Source organism: Triticum urartu, chromosome 5A, assembly GCF_056163025.1.
Source record: "Triticum urartu cultivar PI428250 chromosome 5A, HENAU_Tu73, whole genome shotgun sequence".
Taxonomy (NCBI): Eukaryota; Viridiplantae; Streptophyta; class Magnoliopsida; order Poales; family Poaceae; genus Triticum; species Triticum urartu.
Window position 1 is genome coordinate 523,096,806 of NC_141877.1, and position 17,021 is coordinate 523,113,826.

At 46.7% G+C, this 17,021-nt stretch overlaps 1 protein-coding gene and 1 non-coding gene across 2 annotated transcripts; one reads left to right on the top strand and one right to left on the bottom strand.

The window, feature by feature from the left end:
- Positions 1-825: 825 nt before the first annotated feature.
- Positions 826-1,032, bottom strand: LOC125511905 (small nucleolar RNA U3). Its single transcript, XR_007285175.2, has one exon. It is a non-coding gene; the product is annotated as a small nucleolar RNA U3 (small nucleolar RNA).
- Positions 1,033-1,917: 885 nt separating this feature from the next.
- LOC125556477 (UPF0481 protein At3g47200-like) lies at positions 1,918-3,694 on the top strand. The gene has a single exon (XM_048719205.2). The coding sequence runs from the start codon at positions 2,153-2,155 to the stop codon at positions 3,542-3,544; it is 1,392 nt and encodes a 463-aa protein (XP_048575162.2). The 5' UTR covers positions 1,918-2,152; the 3' UTR covers positions 3,545-3,694.
- Positions 3,695-17,021: the final 13,327 nt, after the last annotated feature.

A 17,021-nucleotide genomic window follows, 5' to 3' on the forward strand; every position in this document is an offset into this window, starting at 1 on the left:
GCATGAAATGAATGGAGTTAGTTAGAAAATTTCAGAAACAAAAGTGCAGCTGACGTTTTAGTTTCTGTGTGCGTTTGGCCAAAAATAAAAAGAATTTTGGAGTCTGTCAGACAACCACTGGGACAAAAGTGCAGCTGACGTTTTAGTTTCTGTGTGCGTTTGGCCAAAAATAAAAAGAATTTTGGAGTCTGTCAGACAACCACTGGGCCACCCTGCACAGGCATGAGCCAGGCAGGAACGATCCTCTACAGCCGGCAGATGTTCTTTGTTTCGCTCCATTGCCACTGATATATTCTGAACTGAAACGTAGATACTTTCAGATGTATGATTACAAAATGGTTTATCTGGTTAAAGAATGTCTGAAGCAAAAGCCTTTGGCAGATGTTTTAGATGGAGAGGTCCTGTGCATGAAATGAATGGAGTTAGTTAGAAAATTTCAGAAACAAAAGTGCAGCTGACGTTTTAGTTTCTGTGTGCGTTTGGCCAAAAATAAAAAGAATTTTGGAGTCTGTCAGACAACCATTGGGCCACCCTGCACAGGCATGAGCCAGGCAGGAACGATCCTCTACAGCCGGCAGATGTTCTTTGTTTCGCTCCATTGCCACTGATATATTCTGAACTGAAACGTAGATACTTTCAGATGTATGATTACAAAATGGTTTATCTGGTTAAAGAATGTCTGAAGCAAAAGCCTTTGGCAGATGTTTTAGATGGAGAGGTCCTGTGCATGAAATGAATGGAGTTAGTTAGAAAATTTCAGAAACAAAAGTGCAGCTGACGTTTTAGTTTCTGTGTGCGTTTGGCCAAAAATAAAAAGAATTTTGGAGTCTGTCAGACAACCACTGGGCCACCCTGCACAGGCATGAGCCAGGCAGGAACGATCCTCTACAGCCGTCAGATGAATCCAGGCCGTTAATCACGCTCTGGCCCAGTGGTCAGATTGCATCAACCAGACTGAAGTGCTTGCCTCCTTATTGGTAAAGGATGCAGCGGTACGAGCCTATAGAACAGATCCTGTTCAAGTAAGGTCGTGCTACAACACGCTGCGCCTCGTCTTATAAGCTGGTTCCGCTCCGTGTAAACTAGCGAGGTGGGACTAATGTATTTGGCACACAGCGCCGCAGCGCAGCGCACCTCCTCGGTAGGAGATTGGAAGGGGCCTCGTCCCTCGTGGGTGCTGGCCCGTGAGGTTGGGCTGGAGAGTAGACAGATCCCGGCCCATCTGCGAAATATCTGCTCGTATGGCCTTTTCCTCTCTTTTTCGTTGCATCAGCTTTTCATTTTTTGTCCCCTGAAATTTCTTTTTTTCTTCATTTAATTAATAGGAAGGAGTATCTGATAAATTACTGTTTCAGTACTCGTGTTCTTCTGTCAGCTCTTACTCTGCACTAGATTAAACAACGCCCGGCCAGCATTATAAACGAGCTGGCATCCACGGCTTTGGCAACGTATCGCCAGAGTTTCTGCCACCTCACCTCCGTGTCATAACATATGGATGTTAGCCCAAGAAAGTCTACGACGTAACTGCTAGTGTCCTTCAACCGCCGTTCCTGCATTGTACTCCCCAGTTTAGTAATCCAGATTCGCCGTCAAGGTTAATTAATTGTCGGTACAAACTAGATTAGAGATTCGACTTGCATCCTAAGTTTTGGGCGTGACACAGCAAAGGGGTAGAACAGTTGCGGCTGCGAGGCGAAGCCGCGGAGAAAGTGGAAGTGGAGACGACAACAAAGTCGAGCAAAGAGCTCGCAGTGTCGACGGTCAGGATTGATGGTGTTCACCTGATACGAGAGGGTTGATCAATTGGTTTCCGCTGTCAAAAGCGTGTGGATGCAGCGGAGGTTAGCACGTCGGTGGGAGAGGGAGGAAGAACACTGACCAAAACAGTAAGTAATTTAGTCTACAATTTTACAAATGGTGTAAGCCGCACAAAGAAAAGAAATGAAAATGGCAATACAAAATTAAGTGCACAAATGCGAACGCTTCTTCGCGAAGGAAGCCAGTTTAAAATTGGAGCTGAAGCGTCCTATACACTCAACCGCAAACACATACACGTACACAGCGCTTGTCGTACGTATATACAGATCAACGCGTATTACTGTACATACATCATCACCTTAACCACACAGAATTGAGAGCGAGAGCGAGGAGGATGCACTACGACATGCTGCTCCGGCGCATGGAGGACGGCATGAGCAACCAGGTCCCGGCGGGCGGCGGCGACGACAGGGACGCCTTCACCATCGTCCGCCTGCCGCACCACGTCCGGGAGATGAACAGGGGCCTCTACGAGCCGGTCATGGTCTCGGTGGGGCCCTACCACATGTCCAGCGCCAGCACCCGCGCCATGCAGGCCCGCAAGTGGCCCATGCTCCGGGACTTCCTCCTCCGGGGGGACCCGGACGGCAGGGCCGGCCTCCTCGCCGACTGCCTCAAGGCGGCGCGCAGGATGGAGCAGCGGGCGCGCCGCTGCTACGGGGAGTCCCTCGACCAGGCCGCCGGCGGCGGGAGCGACGACTTCGTGGGGATGCTGGTGCTCGACGGCTGCTTCGTGCTCCAGTTCCTGCTCCAGTGGAGCGAGAGCGACGCCCGGTGCATGCAGGGCACCTCCACCTACGTCTACTACGACCTGCTCCTCGTGGAGAACCAGATGCCCTACTTCGTCCTCGCCAAGCTCTTCAATCTCGTCATGGGGAATGGCAACGCGGTGGACGATGCGGACCAGGGGCTCCTTCACCTAATATCCAGCTTCTTCAGCCTGCGCGAGCCTCTGGGCATGGTCCCGCTCCCGCCGCCGGCGCCGGAGCTGGCGGGCCAGTTCGCCGAGGTCTACCACCTGCTCCACCTCCAGTACCAGAGGATCGTCATGAGCCCGGAGCGGCGCAGGATCCGCCGGCTCACGGGGCTGGGCGCCAGCCTGCACCGCATCCCCGTGAGCCTCGGCTCGTTCAGGCGCACGCGGGCTAACCAGGCCAGGACGCCGCTGGCAATGCCGTGCGTGACCGTGCTCCAGGAGTTCGGCGTCAGGTTCAAGGAGAAGCCCTCGCCGGCGAGCCAGTTCGACGTGACCTTCCGCGGCGGCACCATGGAGATCCCGCGCCTGGTCATCAACGGCGGCACCAGGATCCTCCTGGCCAACCTGTTCGCGCTGGAGCAGACCAAGGACTGCTGGAACGAGGGGACCATGACGGGGTACCTCGTGCTGATGAACGCGCTGGTGAACACGGGCGCCGACGTCGCCGTGCTCCAGCGCCACGGCATCCTGGACAACATGCTCTCCAACGAGGAAGAGGCGGCGGCCTTCTTCAACCAGCTCGGCGGCAGCGCGCTCTTCGACCCCAGGACGCACCGCTACGCGCGGCTGTTCAAGGACACCAACGATTTCTGCGACTCTCGCTGGAACCGGTACATGGCCGTGCTCAAGCGCGACCACCTCCGGACCCCGTGCTCCATCATCAACCTCCTCGTGGCGGCCATCCTGCTCTTCGTCTCGGTCATCTCTGCTGGCTACGTGATTTGCCGCTACCGCCATTCCTGCACCTGATCAAATAAGTTACTGTATTTCTTCGGAGTTCGGAGAGTAAGCAGCAACTCAATATGGACCTGGTAGCTTAGCCAAGATACTCATGCAACTGTCTCTGTAGATAACCTGTGACATACTCCAATAACATAATCAATCATGTTCAAGTTGAAACTTTTAGTGGCCACTAAGAAAAAAATGTTTTTCTTTCGAAACGAACTTGCCTCATCCATTAATTTAGCAGCAGAAAATTGCCAAGTTAATTAGTTGAAAACCAAGCGAAAACCATCAACATCACTAAGCGATACACATCCCGTAGACACATCGGAGAAGCGCCGACTACCTCAACCATCGCTCCCCCATCATCGTTGACATAGAAGCCTTGATGCCAATATCGCAGCCGTCCAGTGGTCCCGCTTGTCGATGCCCATCACTAAAGACGAACCCCCAAGAGGGAATACGACACCAAGACACCGCCATCGTCCGATCACACGAGATTAAGGGTTTCCCCTGGAGCTGTCATGATGGCTGGATCTGTGCAGGAGGGGCGTAACAGCAATGCAGTCAACGATGACCGCAACCGCCGCCATAGCTGGTCATGTCAGAAAGCCGAGACATGGTCTTCACCCAAGCTCCCACGCCGCACATCAACTGACGTCGGCGTCGGCAATCCCGCTAACCACCACCACCATGAAACTACCCATCGACGAAAAAGAACTGAGATCCGCCGCAGCCAACCGCACCTCACAGAGACCACCGACGGCCAAACTCCAGCTCGAGGCGCCAGATCCGTCAACGACAGTCGGAACGCAGGCCATCAAACACAACGTGAATCACCATGCCCCACCGAGCACCATGTCGACAAGGAACAAAGGAGCGCTACCCGAGGCTAAGAACCACCATGATGCCGACCCACATCCATACATCAGTTGCGTCGACGCGCACCATCGCGCTCACCGCAGACTAGATCTGCTACACCAACAGCAAGAGGTGCCCTTCTTTGCCATCCCAGGACACCGAGCCATGAGCTAGTTCCATCGGGGGCATCCTCACCACGACAAATCTGCGTTGGCACGCACCCGCTGTGCCCCTCATCGCCGAAGCTGTCGTCCACGGCCGCCCGACCCACACCACCATGCACCCCGCCGCCTTTTGTCATGACTGGCTCTCATAATGACATCAACGTGCTTCGGCGTTCTCCGGTGTTCGGAAGGCTTGCAGAAGGCAACTGCCCGGAGGTTAACTTTGAGATCAATGGCCACCACATCAACAAGGGGTACTACTTAACTGATGGCATTTATCCTCAGTGGACAACTCTTGTGAAGACAATACCCAATCCAGTAGGAGAGAGGCAGAGATCTGCTCAAGCACATGAGAGTGCTAGGAAAGATGTGGATCATGCTTTTGGTGTGTTTTAATCTCGATGTGGCATCATTCGGTACCATGCTAGAAGTTGAAGCACTAAAAAATTGTACGTGATGACTGCTTGTGTGATCATGCACAACATGACCGTAGAGAATGAGCGTAACCTTAGACCAGGGGTTTCAAAATTCAGGATAAAAATGTGCCTGAGCATGAAGGAGCGGCAACTTTTGCACAGTTCATCCAATTTCATCATGAAATGTGTGATTGAGAAACTCACATTCAATTTCAAGATGATTTGGTTGAGCATATGTTGGCTCACCTTGGCAACCAATAGATGTATCGACTCTTTTTCTTTTCAATGTATTTGTGACACTTAAAATTGGGACAATTACATTCGAGCTCCTAGTTGTGTTACACCCGTTTGATTTGCCCTTAAATTCAAAAACCCTCGTTTTTGTTCAAGCTCGTTTGTTCCTCTTATAGTTTTGCCCTTTGACCGTTTGATCGTCACTTTGAAACCTTCATAACGAATTGATACTAACACAGAAGAATGCAAATAAGATATCAAAATGTTCGGAAAAACATCACCTGCATGTGCATTTCATTTACATTCATGACAAAAGTGTTGGGAAGTACTCATCTCAGTTTGAGCTTATATGATGTCAACATGAACAGTAAAAATCAAAAGAAAAATCTGGTCTTTTTGGTGGAGAAAATGCAAATGTTTTTAGTGATCAGAAAGTTTCATCAGGGAATGACATTCGTAGAAGTCGCGGCAAAAAAGCAAAATTGATGCTCCAAAACAAAAGCATTTTGAAGTGTTGATTTTTTTTGCAAAGACTTCCATGAATGTCATTCCCTGATGAAACTTTATATGAGCTCAAACCATTAGTCATTGTTTGCGAAAAACATGCTCCCTCCGTCCAGAAAAGCTTGTCCCTCAAATTGATGTATCTAGCACTTACCAAGTGCTAGATACATTAATTTGAGGGATGTATCTAGCCCTTACCAAGTGCTAGATACATCAATTTGAGGGACAAGCTTTTTCGGACGGAAGGAGTAATTCGGAATGTTTTGAAACTTTATCTATTTTTTTAGATTTTACTGTTCATGCTGAGATCATATGAGCTCAAACTGAGATGAGGACGTTCCAACACTTTTGTCATGAATGCAAATGACATGCGCATATAGGTGTTGTTTGTCCAAACATTTTGACACCTTATTTGCATTTTTCTGAGTTAGTATCAATTTGTTTTAAAAATTTAAAGTAACGGTCAAAAGGTCAAAGGGCAAAAGCATAAGTGAAGCAAACGAGCTTGAACAAAAACGAGGGTTTTTTGAATTTAGGGGAAAATCAAACGGGTGTGACATAACTAGGGTCTCAAATGTAATTTTCTCATTTAAATTTTATTTGGTTTGTAAACTATGAGATTTTTATTTGGTTGTAAAAACGACAAGATTTTTAATTTGGTGTGATTTAAACTTTGGGAAACATTTGATATGTATGAAAAAATTGTGCCAAAAATATGGCCATACCGACCAAGTAGACGAAAAAATCGTCGGCGTGTTGGGCACGCCGATCAGCAAAATACGGGCCGGACGCGGCCCCCAAACACCACGCGTCTCGTTTGGGTCGCCACGCTGGGGTTGCTCTAACTTAATGTACTTCCGAGACAACTTGTTTAGTGGATCGTTGCCATTGGAGATCGGTAGCTTGAAGCACTGTTGGAAATATGCCCTAGAGGCAATAATAAATTAGTTATTATTATATTTCCTTGTTCATGATAATCGTTTATTATCCATGCTATAATTGTATTGATAGAAAACTCAGATACATGTGTGGATACATAGACAACACCATGTCCCTAGTAAGCCTCTAGTTGACTAACTCGTTGATCAATAGATGGTTACGGTTTCCTGACCATGGACATTGGATGTCATTGATAACGGGATCACATCATTAGGAGAATCATGTGATGGACAAGACCCAATCCTAAGCCTAGCACAAAGATCGTGTAGTTCGTATGCTAAAGCTTTTCTAATGTCAAGTATCATTTCCTTAGACCATGAGATTGTGCAACTCCCGGATATCGTAGGAATGCTTTGGGTGTACCAAACATCACAACGTAACTGGGTGACTATAAAGGTGCACTACAGGTATCTCCGAAAGTGTCTGTTGGGTTGGCACGAATCGAGACTGGGATTTGTCACTCCGTGTAAGCGGAGAGGTATCTCTGGGCCCACTCGGTAGGACATCATCATAATGTGCACAATGTGGTCAAGGAGTTGATCACGAGATGATGTGTTACGGAATGAGTAAAGCGACTTGCCGGTAACGAGATTGAACAAGGTATAGGGATACCGACGATCGAATCTCGGGCAAGTACAATACCGCTAGACAAAGGGAATTGTATACGAGATTGATTAAGTCCTTGACATCGTGGTTCATCCGATGAGATCATCGTGGAACATGTGGGAGCCAACATGGGTATCCAGATCCCGCTGCTGGTTATTGACCGGAGAACGTCTCGGTCATGTCTGCATGTCTCCCGAACCCGTAGGGTCTACACACTTAAGGTTCGATGACGCTAGGGTTATAAAGGAAGTTTGTATGTGGTTAACGAATGTTGTTCGGAGTCCCGGATGAGATCCCGGACGTCACGAGGAGTTCCGGAATGGTCCGGAGGTAAAGATTTATATATAGAAAGTCCTATTTCGGCCATCGGGACAAGTTTCGGGGTCATCGGTATTGTACCGGGACCACCGGAAGGGTCCCGGGGGGTCCACCGGGTGGGGCCACCTATCCCGGAGGGCGCCATGGGCTGAAGTGGGAAGGGATCCAGCCCAAAGTGGGCTGGGGCGCCACTTTCCCCTAGGGCCCATGCGCCTAGGGTGGGGGAAACCCTAAAAGGAAGAGTCCTAGGAGGGGAAGGCACCTCCTAGGTGCCTTGGGGAGGAGGGATTCCTCCCCTTGGCCGCCTCCCCTTTCCCATCTAGGGCTGCCCCCCCTAGGGGTGGGAACCCTAGAGGGGGCGCACCCTCCTCCCTCTCCCCTATATATAGTGAGGCCTAGGGGCTGCCCATATCAGGTGATCTGATCTCTGCCTGTTGGTGCAGCCCTCCCTCTCTTTCTCCTCATATCTCGCGGTGCTTGGCGAAGCCTTGCAGGATTGCCACGCTCCTCCATCACCACCACGCCGTTGTGCTGCTGCTGGATGGAGTCTTCCTCAACCTCTCCCTCTCTCCTTGTTGGATCAAGGCATGGGAGACGTCACCGGGCTGTACGTGTGTTGAACGCGGAGGTGCCGTCCGTTCGGCACTAGGATCATCGGTGATTTGGATCACGACGAGTACGACTCCATCAACCCCGTTCTCTTGAACGCTTCCGCATAGCGATCTACAAGGGTATGTAGATGCACTCTCCTTCCCCTTGTTGCTAGATTACTCCATAGATTGATCTTGGTGATGCGTAGAAAATTTGAATTTATGCTACATTCCCCAAGAGTGGCATCATGAGCTAGGTCTATGCGTAGTTACTATGCACGAGTAGAACACAAAGTAGTTGTGGGCGTTGATTTTGTTCAGTATGCTTGCCGTTACTAGTCTTATCTTGATTCGGCGGCATCGTGGGATGAAGCGGCTCGGACCAACCTTACACGTACTCTTACGTGAGACTGGTTCCACCGACTGACATGCACTAGTTGCATAAGGTGGCTAGCGGGTGTCTGTCTCTCCCACTTTAGTCGGATCGGATTCGATGAAAAGGGTCCTTATGAAGGGTAAATAGCAATTGGCATATCACGTTGTGGTCTTTGCGTAGGTAAGAAACATTCTTGCTAGAAACCCATAGCAACCACGTAAAACATGCAAACAACAATTAGAGGACGTCTAACTTGTTTTTGCAGGGTATGCTATGTGATGTGATATGGCCAAAAGGATGTGATGAATTATATATGTGATGTATGAGATTGATCATGTTCTTGTAATAGGTATCACGACTTGTATGTCGATGAGTATGACAACCGGCAAGAGCCATAGGAGTTGTCTTTATTTATTTATGACCCGCGTGTCAACTTAAACGTCATGTAATTACTTTACTTTATTGCTAAAGCGTTAGCCATAGTAGTAGAAGTAATAGATGACGAGACAATTTCAAGAAGACACGATGATGGAGATCATGATGATGGAGATCATGGTGTCATGCTGGTGACAAGATGATCATGGAGCCCCAAGATGGAGATCAAAGGAGCTATATGATATTGGCCATATCATGTCACTATTATTTGATTGCATGTGATGTTTATCATGTTTATACATCTTATTTGCTTAGAACGGCGGTAGTAAATAAGATGATCCCTCATTATAATTTCAAGAATGTGTTCTCCCCTAACTGTGCACCGTTGCTAAAGTTCGTCGTTTCGAAGCACCACGTGATGATCGGGTGTGATAGATCCTTACGTTCACATACAACGGGTGTAAGACAGTTTTACACATGCAAAACACTTAGGGTTAACTTGACGAGCCTAGCATGTACAGACATGGCCTCGGAACACAAGAGACCGAAAGGTCGAGCATGAGTCGTATGGTAGATACGATCAACATGAAGATGTTCACCGATGATGACTAGTCCGTCTCACGTGACGATCGGACACGGCCTGTTGACTCGGATCATGTAATCACTTAGATGACTAGAGGGATGTCTATCTGAGTGGGAGTTCATAAGATGAACTTAATTATCCTGAACATAGTCAAAAGGTCTTCGCAAATTATGTCGTAGCTCGCGCTTTAGTTCTACTGTTTAGATATGTTCCTAGAGAAAATTTAGTTGAAAGTTGATAGTAGCAATTATGCGGACTAGGTCCGTAAACTGAGGATTGTCCTCATTGCTTCATAGAACGCTTATGTCCTTAATGCACCGCTCAGTGTGCTAAACCTCGAACGTTGTCTGTGGATGTTGCGAACATCTGACATACACATTTTGATAACTACGTGATAGTTCAGTTAAATGGTTTAGAGTTGAGGCACCGAAGACGTTTTGAAACATCGCGAAACATATGAGATGTTTCGAGGGCTGAAATTGGGATTTCAGGCTCGTGCCCACGTCAAGAGGTATAAGACCTCCGACGATTTTCTTAGCCTACAAACTAAGGAGAAAAGCTCAATTGTTGTGCTTGTGCTCAGATTGTCTGAGTACAACAATCGCTTGAATCGAGTGGGAGTTGATCTTCCAGATGAAATAGTGATGGTTCTCCAAAGTCATTACCACCAAGCTGCTAGAGCTTCGTGATGAACTATGATATATCAGGGACATATATGATGATCCTTGAGATATTCGCGATGTTTGACACCGCGAAAGTAGAAATCAAGAAGGAGCATCAATTGTTGATGGTTGGTGAAACCACTAGTTTCAAGAAGGGCAAGGGAACAAAGGGATACTTCATGAAACGGCAATTCAGCTGCTGCTCTAGTGAAGAAACCCAAGGTTGAACCCAAACCCGAGACTGAGTGCTTCTGTAATAAGGGGAACAGCCACTGGAGCAGAATTACCCTAGATACTTGGTAGATAAGAAGGCTGGCAAGGTCGATAGAAGTATATTGGATGTATTATGTTAATGTGTACTTTATTAGTACTCCTAGTAGCACCAGGGTATTAGATACCGGTTCGGTTGCTAAATGTTAGTAACTCGAAATAAAAGCTACGGTATAAACGGAGACTAGCTAAAGGTGAGCTGACGATATGTGTTGGAAGTGTTTCCAATGTTGATATGATCAAGCATCGCACGCTCCCTCTACCATCGAGTTTGGTGTTTGCATTGAGCATAGACATGATTGGATTATGTCTAGCGCAATACGGTTATTCATTTAAGGAGAATAATGGTTACTCTGTTTATTTGAATAATACCTTCAATGTTCTTGCACCTAAAATGAATGGTTTATTGAATCTCGATCGTAGTGATACACATGTTCATGCCAAAAGATAGTAATGATAGTACCACCTACTTGTGGCACTGCCACTTAAGTCATATCGGTATAAAACGCATGAAGAAGCTCCATGTTGATGGATCTTTGGACTCACTCATTTTTGAAAGTTTGAGGCATGCGAACCATGTCTATTGGTGTATATGCATGAAGAAACTTCATGCAAATGGACCGTTTGGACTCACTTGATTTTGAATCACTTGAGACATGCAAATTATACCACATGGGCAAGATGACTGAAAGCCTCGTTTTTCAGTAAAATGGAACTAGAAAGCAACTTGTTGGAAGTAATACATTTTGATGTGTGCAGTCCAATGAGTGCTGAGGCGTGTAGTGGATATCGTTATGTTCTTACTTCACAGATGATTTGAGTAGATGTTGAGTACATTTACTTGATAAATCACGAGTCTGAATTATTGAAAGGTTCAAGTAATTTCAGGGTGAAGTTAAAAGATCGTCGTGACAAGAGGATAAAATATCTATGATATGATCATAGAGATGAATATCTGAATTACGAGTTTGGCACATAATTAAGACATTGTGGAAATTGTTTCACAACTAATACAGCCTGGAACACCATAGTGTGATGGTGTGTCTGAACATCATAACTGCACCCTATTGGATATGATGCATACCATGATGTCTCTTATCGAATTACCATGATAGTTTATGGGTTAGGCATTAGAGACAACCACATTCACTTTAAATAGGGCACCACGTAATTTCGATGAGATGACACCGTATGAACTATGGTTTAGGGAAACCTAAGCTGTCATTTCTTAGTTTGGGGCTGTGACGCTTATGTGAAAAGTTTCAGGCTGATAAGCTCGAACCCAAAGCGGATAAATACATCTTCATAGGACACCCAAAATAGTTGGGTATACCTCCTGTCTCAGATCCGAAAGCAATAAGGGATTGTTTCTAGAATCGGGTCCTTTCTCGAGGAAAATTTTCTCTCGAAAGAATTGAGTGGGAGGATGGTGGAGACTTGATGAGGTTATTGAACCGTCTCTTCAACTAGTGTGTGGCAGGGCACATGAAGTTGTTCCTGTGGCACCTACACCAATTGAAGTGGAAGCTTATGATAGTGATCATGAAACTTCAGATCAAGTCACTACCAAACCTCGTAGGATGACAAGGATGCGTACTACTTCAGAGTGGTACGTAATCCTGTCTTGGAAGTCATGTTGCTAGACAACAATGAACCTACGAGTTATGGAGAAGCGATGGTGGGCCCAGATTCCGATAAATGGCTCGAGGCCATAAAATCCGAGAGAGGATCCATGTATGAAAACAAAGTGTAGACTTTGGCAGAACAGCTCGATGGTCGTAAGGTTGTTGAGTGCAGATGGATTTTAAAAGGAAGACAGACAATGATGGTAAATGTCACCATTAAGAAAGCTCGACTTGTCGTTAAGATATTTTCCGACAAGTTCAAGGAGTTGACTACGATGAGACTTTCTTACACGTAGCGATGCTAAGAGTCTATTGGAATTATATTAGCGATTACTGCAATCTTGCAGATAGGATGTCAAAACATTGTTTCCTCGACGATTTTCTTGAGGAAAGGTTGTATGTGATACAACCGGAAGTTTTTGTCAATCCTGAAAGATGCTAATAAGTATGCAAAGCTCCAGCAGTCCTTCTAAGGACTGGAGTAAGCATCTCGGAGTTGGAATGTATGCTTTGATAATGATAAAAGATTTTGGGTTTATATAAAGTTTATGAGAAACTTGTATTTCCAAAGAAGTGAGTGGGAGCACTATAGAATTTCTGATAAGTATATGTTGTTGACATATTGTGGATCAGAAATGATGTAGAATTTCTGGAAAGCATATAGGGTTATTTGGAAAGTATTTTTCAATGGAAAGTCTGGATTAAGCTACTTGAACATTGAGCATCAAGATCTATAAGAATAGATCAAAACGCTTAATGGTACTTTCAAATGAGCACATACCTCGACATGATCTTGAAGGTGTTCAAGATGGATCAGTCAAAGAAGGAGTTCTTGCCTGAGTTGTAAGGTATGAAGTTAAGACTTAAAGCTCGACCACGGCAAAATAGAGAGAAAGGACGAAGGTCGTCCCCTATGCTTAAGACGTAGGCTCTACAGTATGCTATGCTGTGTACCGCACCTGAAGTGTGCCTTGCCATGAGTCAGTCAAGGGGTACAAGAGTGATCTAAGAATGGATCACAGGACAGCGGTCAAAGTTATCCTTAGTAACTAGTGGACTAAGGAATTTTTCTCGATTATGGAGGTGATGAAGAGTTCGACGTAAAGAGTTACGACGATGCAAGCTTAACACCTATCCGGATAGCTCTAAGTAGAGATACCGGATACGTATAATGGAGCAACAATTTAGAATAAACTCCAAGTAGAACAGTTATTTGAAATGGCTCCAAATAGAGCGTGGTAGCTGCATCTAGGAGATGACATAAAGATTTGTAAAGCACACACGGATCTGAAAGGTTCAGACCCGTTGACTAAAACCTCTCTCACAAGCAACATGATCAAACCCAGAACTCATTGAGTGTTAATCACATAGTGATGTGAACTAGATTATTGACTCTAGTAAACTCTTTGGATGTTGGTTACATGGCGATGTAACCTGTGAGTGTTAATCACATGGCGATGTGAACTAGATTATTGACTCTAGTGCAAGTGGGAGACTGTTGGAAATATGCCCTAGAGGCAATAATAAATTAGTTATTATTATATTTCCTTGTTCATGATAATCGTTTATTATCCATGCTATAATTGTATTGATAGGAAACTCAGATACATGTGTGGATACATAGACAACACCATGTCCCTAGTAAGCCTCTAGTTGACTAGCTCGTTGATCAATAGATGGTTACGGTTTCCTGACCATGGACATTGGATGTCATTGATAACGGGATCACATCATTAGAAGAATGATGTGATGGACAAGACCCAATCCTAAGCCTAGCACAAAGATCGTGTAGTTCGTATGCTAAAGCTTTTCTAATGTCAAGTATCATTTCCTTAGACCATGAGATTGTGCAACTCCCGGATACCGTAGGAATGCTTTGGGTGTACCAAACGTCACAACGTAACTGGGTGACTATAAAGGTGCACTACAGGTATCTCCGAAAGTGTCTGTTGGGTTGGCACGAATCGAGACTGGGATTTGTCACTCCATGTAAGCGGAGAGGTATCTCTGGGCCCACTCGGTAGGACATCATCATAATGTGCACAATGTGGTCAAGGAGTTGATCACGGGATGATGTGTTACGGAACGAGTAAAGAGACTTGCCGGTAGCGAGATTGAACAAGGTATAGGGATACCGACGATCGAATCTCGGGCAAGTACAATACCGCTAGACAAAGGGAATTGTATACGAAATTGATTAAGTCCTTGACATCGTGGTTCATCCGATGAGATCATCGTGGAACATGTGGGAGCCAACATGGGTATCCAGATCCCGCTGCTGGTTATTGACCAGAGAGTCATCTCGGTCATGTCTGCATGTCTCCCGAACCCGTAGGGTCTACACACTTAAGGTTCGATGACGCTAGGGTTATAAAGGAAGTTTGTATGCGGTAACCCGAAAGTTGTTCGGAGTCCCGGATGAGATCCCGGACGTCACGAGGAGTTCCGGAATGGTCCGGAGGTAAAGATTTATATATAGGAAGTCCTATTTCGCCATCGGGACAAGTTTCGGGGTCATCGGTATTGTACCGGGACCACCGGAAGGGTCCCGGGGGGTCCACCGGGTGGGGCCACCTATCCCGGAGGGCCCCATGGGCTGAAGTGGGAAGGGATCCAGCCCAAAGTGGGCTGGGGCGCCACTTTCCCCTAGGGCCCATGCGCCTAGGGTGGGGGAAACCCTAAAAGGAAGAGTCCTAGGAGGGGAAGGCACCTCCTAGGTGCCTTGGGGAGGAGGGATTCCTCCCCTTGGCCGCCTCCCCTTTCCCATCTAGGGCTGCCGTCCCCCTAGGGGTGGGAACCCTAGAGGGGGCGCACCCTCCTCCCTCTCCCCTATATATAGTGAGGCCTAGGGGCTGCCCATATCAGGTGATCTGATCTCTGCCTGTTGGTGCAGCCCTCCCTCTCTTTCTCTTCATATCTCGCGGTGCTTGGCGAAGCCCTGCAGGATTGCCGCGCTCCTCCATCACCACCACGCCGTTGTGCTGCTGCTGGATGGAGTCTTCCTCAACCCCTCCCTCTCTCCTTGCTGGATCAAGGCATGGGAGACGTCACCGGGCTGTACGTGTGTTGAACGCGGAGGTGCCGTCCGTTCGGCACTAGGATCATCGGTGATTTGGATCACGACGAGTACGACTCCATCAACCCCATTCTCTTGAACGCTTCCGCATAGCGATCTACAAGGGTATGTAGATGCACTCTCCTTACCCTCGTTGCTAGATTACTCCATAGATTGATCTTGGTGATGCGTAGAAAATTTGAATTTATGCTACGTTCCCCAACAAGCACATCACAGACATTGATTTATCTGGTAGTCAATTTTCTGGTGAGATTCCTGCATCTATTGGTGATTCCCAAAGCCTGCAATTCTTAAAGATGCAGGGAAACTTCCTTCAAGGTGGAATACAGGCATCCATGGGGCAGCTGAAAGGCCGTGAAAGAGTTAAATGCATCGGAGGTTCTAAAAGTTTCATCTGAGTGTCACTTTAGTCCTAATTCTTCGAAAATGCACCTTTAGGTCCTAATTCTTTAGTAAGTGGTTCATCCGAGGTCCTTTTTTCACGAGCGCTTGCTGACCTGCCTGCGTGGCACATTGACCCATGCCACGTCGACAGAGGGCCCAGCCGCTTGGCAAGAAAAATACATTGGAGGTCCTAAAAGTTTCTGGGCAGTGTAACTTTAGTCCTACTTCTTTCAAAATGCACGTTTAGGTCCTAATTTTATAGTAATTGGTTCACAAGAGATCCTTTTTTGCACGATCATTCGCTGACATGCTTGGTTGCGCGTTGGCCCGCTGAGGATGCTCCAACGCTCCTCTTCATCACCCGCTTCCTTGTTGCCCTGGCCATGGCAACGTTGTGGGCACGAGAGAGAGAGAGAGATTCGGCAGGGACCGGGAAATGTCAAGAGGGGGAGGATTACAAGGGTCTTTTTGTCAAAAAAAGAGCAACTGCAGCGGCCTATAAATTGACGTGGCATGGGTCAATACGGTCAATACGCCACGCAAGCAGGTCAGCGAACGATTGAGCAAAACAGGACCTCGGGTGAACCACTTACTATAGAATTAGGATCTAAACGTGCATTTTGAAAGAAGTAGGACTAAAATGACACTGCCAAGAAACTTTTAGGAACTCTAGTGTATTTTTCTCGCCTGGCGGTTGGGACCTCAGTCGGCGTGGCATCGGTTAACGCGCCACATGGGCAGGTCAGCGAGCGTTTGTGAAAAAAGACCTCGTATGAACCACTTACTAAAGAATTAGGACCTAAAGGTGCATTTTGGAAGAATTAGGACTAAAGTGACAAAACAACAAAACTTTTAGGACCTCCAGTGCATTTAACTCGCCTTGAAATACTTGGATCTTTCAGATAACAACCTGTCAGGAGAAATTCCTGAGTTTCTTGGGAGTATAACAGGCCTTGGGAGTATAACTTTATAGCCCCAAAAGAGGGGATATTTCTTGATGCAAACTCAACCGCAATTCAGGGAAATGAAGGACTGTGCGGGGGCATCCCTGGAATGAAGTTGCCTCCGTGTTCCACCAATGCCTCCAAGAAACGGCCTTTGAAGCTTATCATGACAATCTTCAAAAGCAGTGGAGTCATATTGCTTATCGTCCTCATTGTAGCAATGTTTGCTTGCTGGTATAGCAGGAGGAGCAAGCCACACCAAGCTAACACAGACTCATCATTCTACAAGGGAAGACTGGTGATCCACGACCAGCAGGTCATTGTAGCTGTCGAAGTGTTCAATCTGCAACAGCGTTGTGCATCTCAAAGTTTTCTTGCAGAATGCAAGACCCTAAGTCGTGTTCGGCATCGAGACCTTGTGAAGATCTTGACAGTCTGGTCAAGTATGGATTTCAAAGCTCTTTTGTTGAATTTCTACCGAATGGAAATTCGGACCAATGGATACATGAGCCTGCTGAGGAAAATGATCAAGACAAGGTGCTAGATCTCATCGTAAGCTCAGCATCGCCATTGATGT

Bases quoted from the DNA above. Each gene is read 5' to 3' on its own strand.
- LOC125556477 (XM_048719205.2), top strand. From the start codon at position 2,153: ATGCACTACGACATGCTGCTCCGGCGCATGGAGGACGGCATGAGCAAC.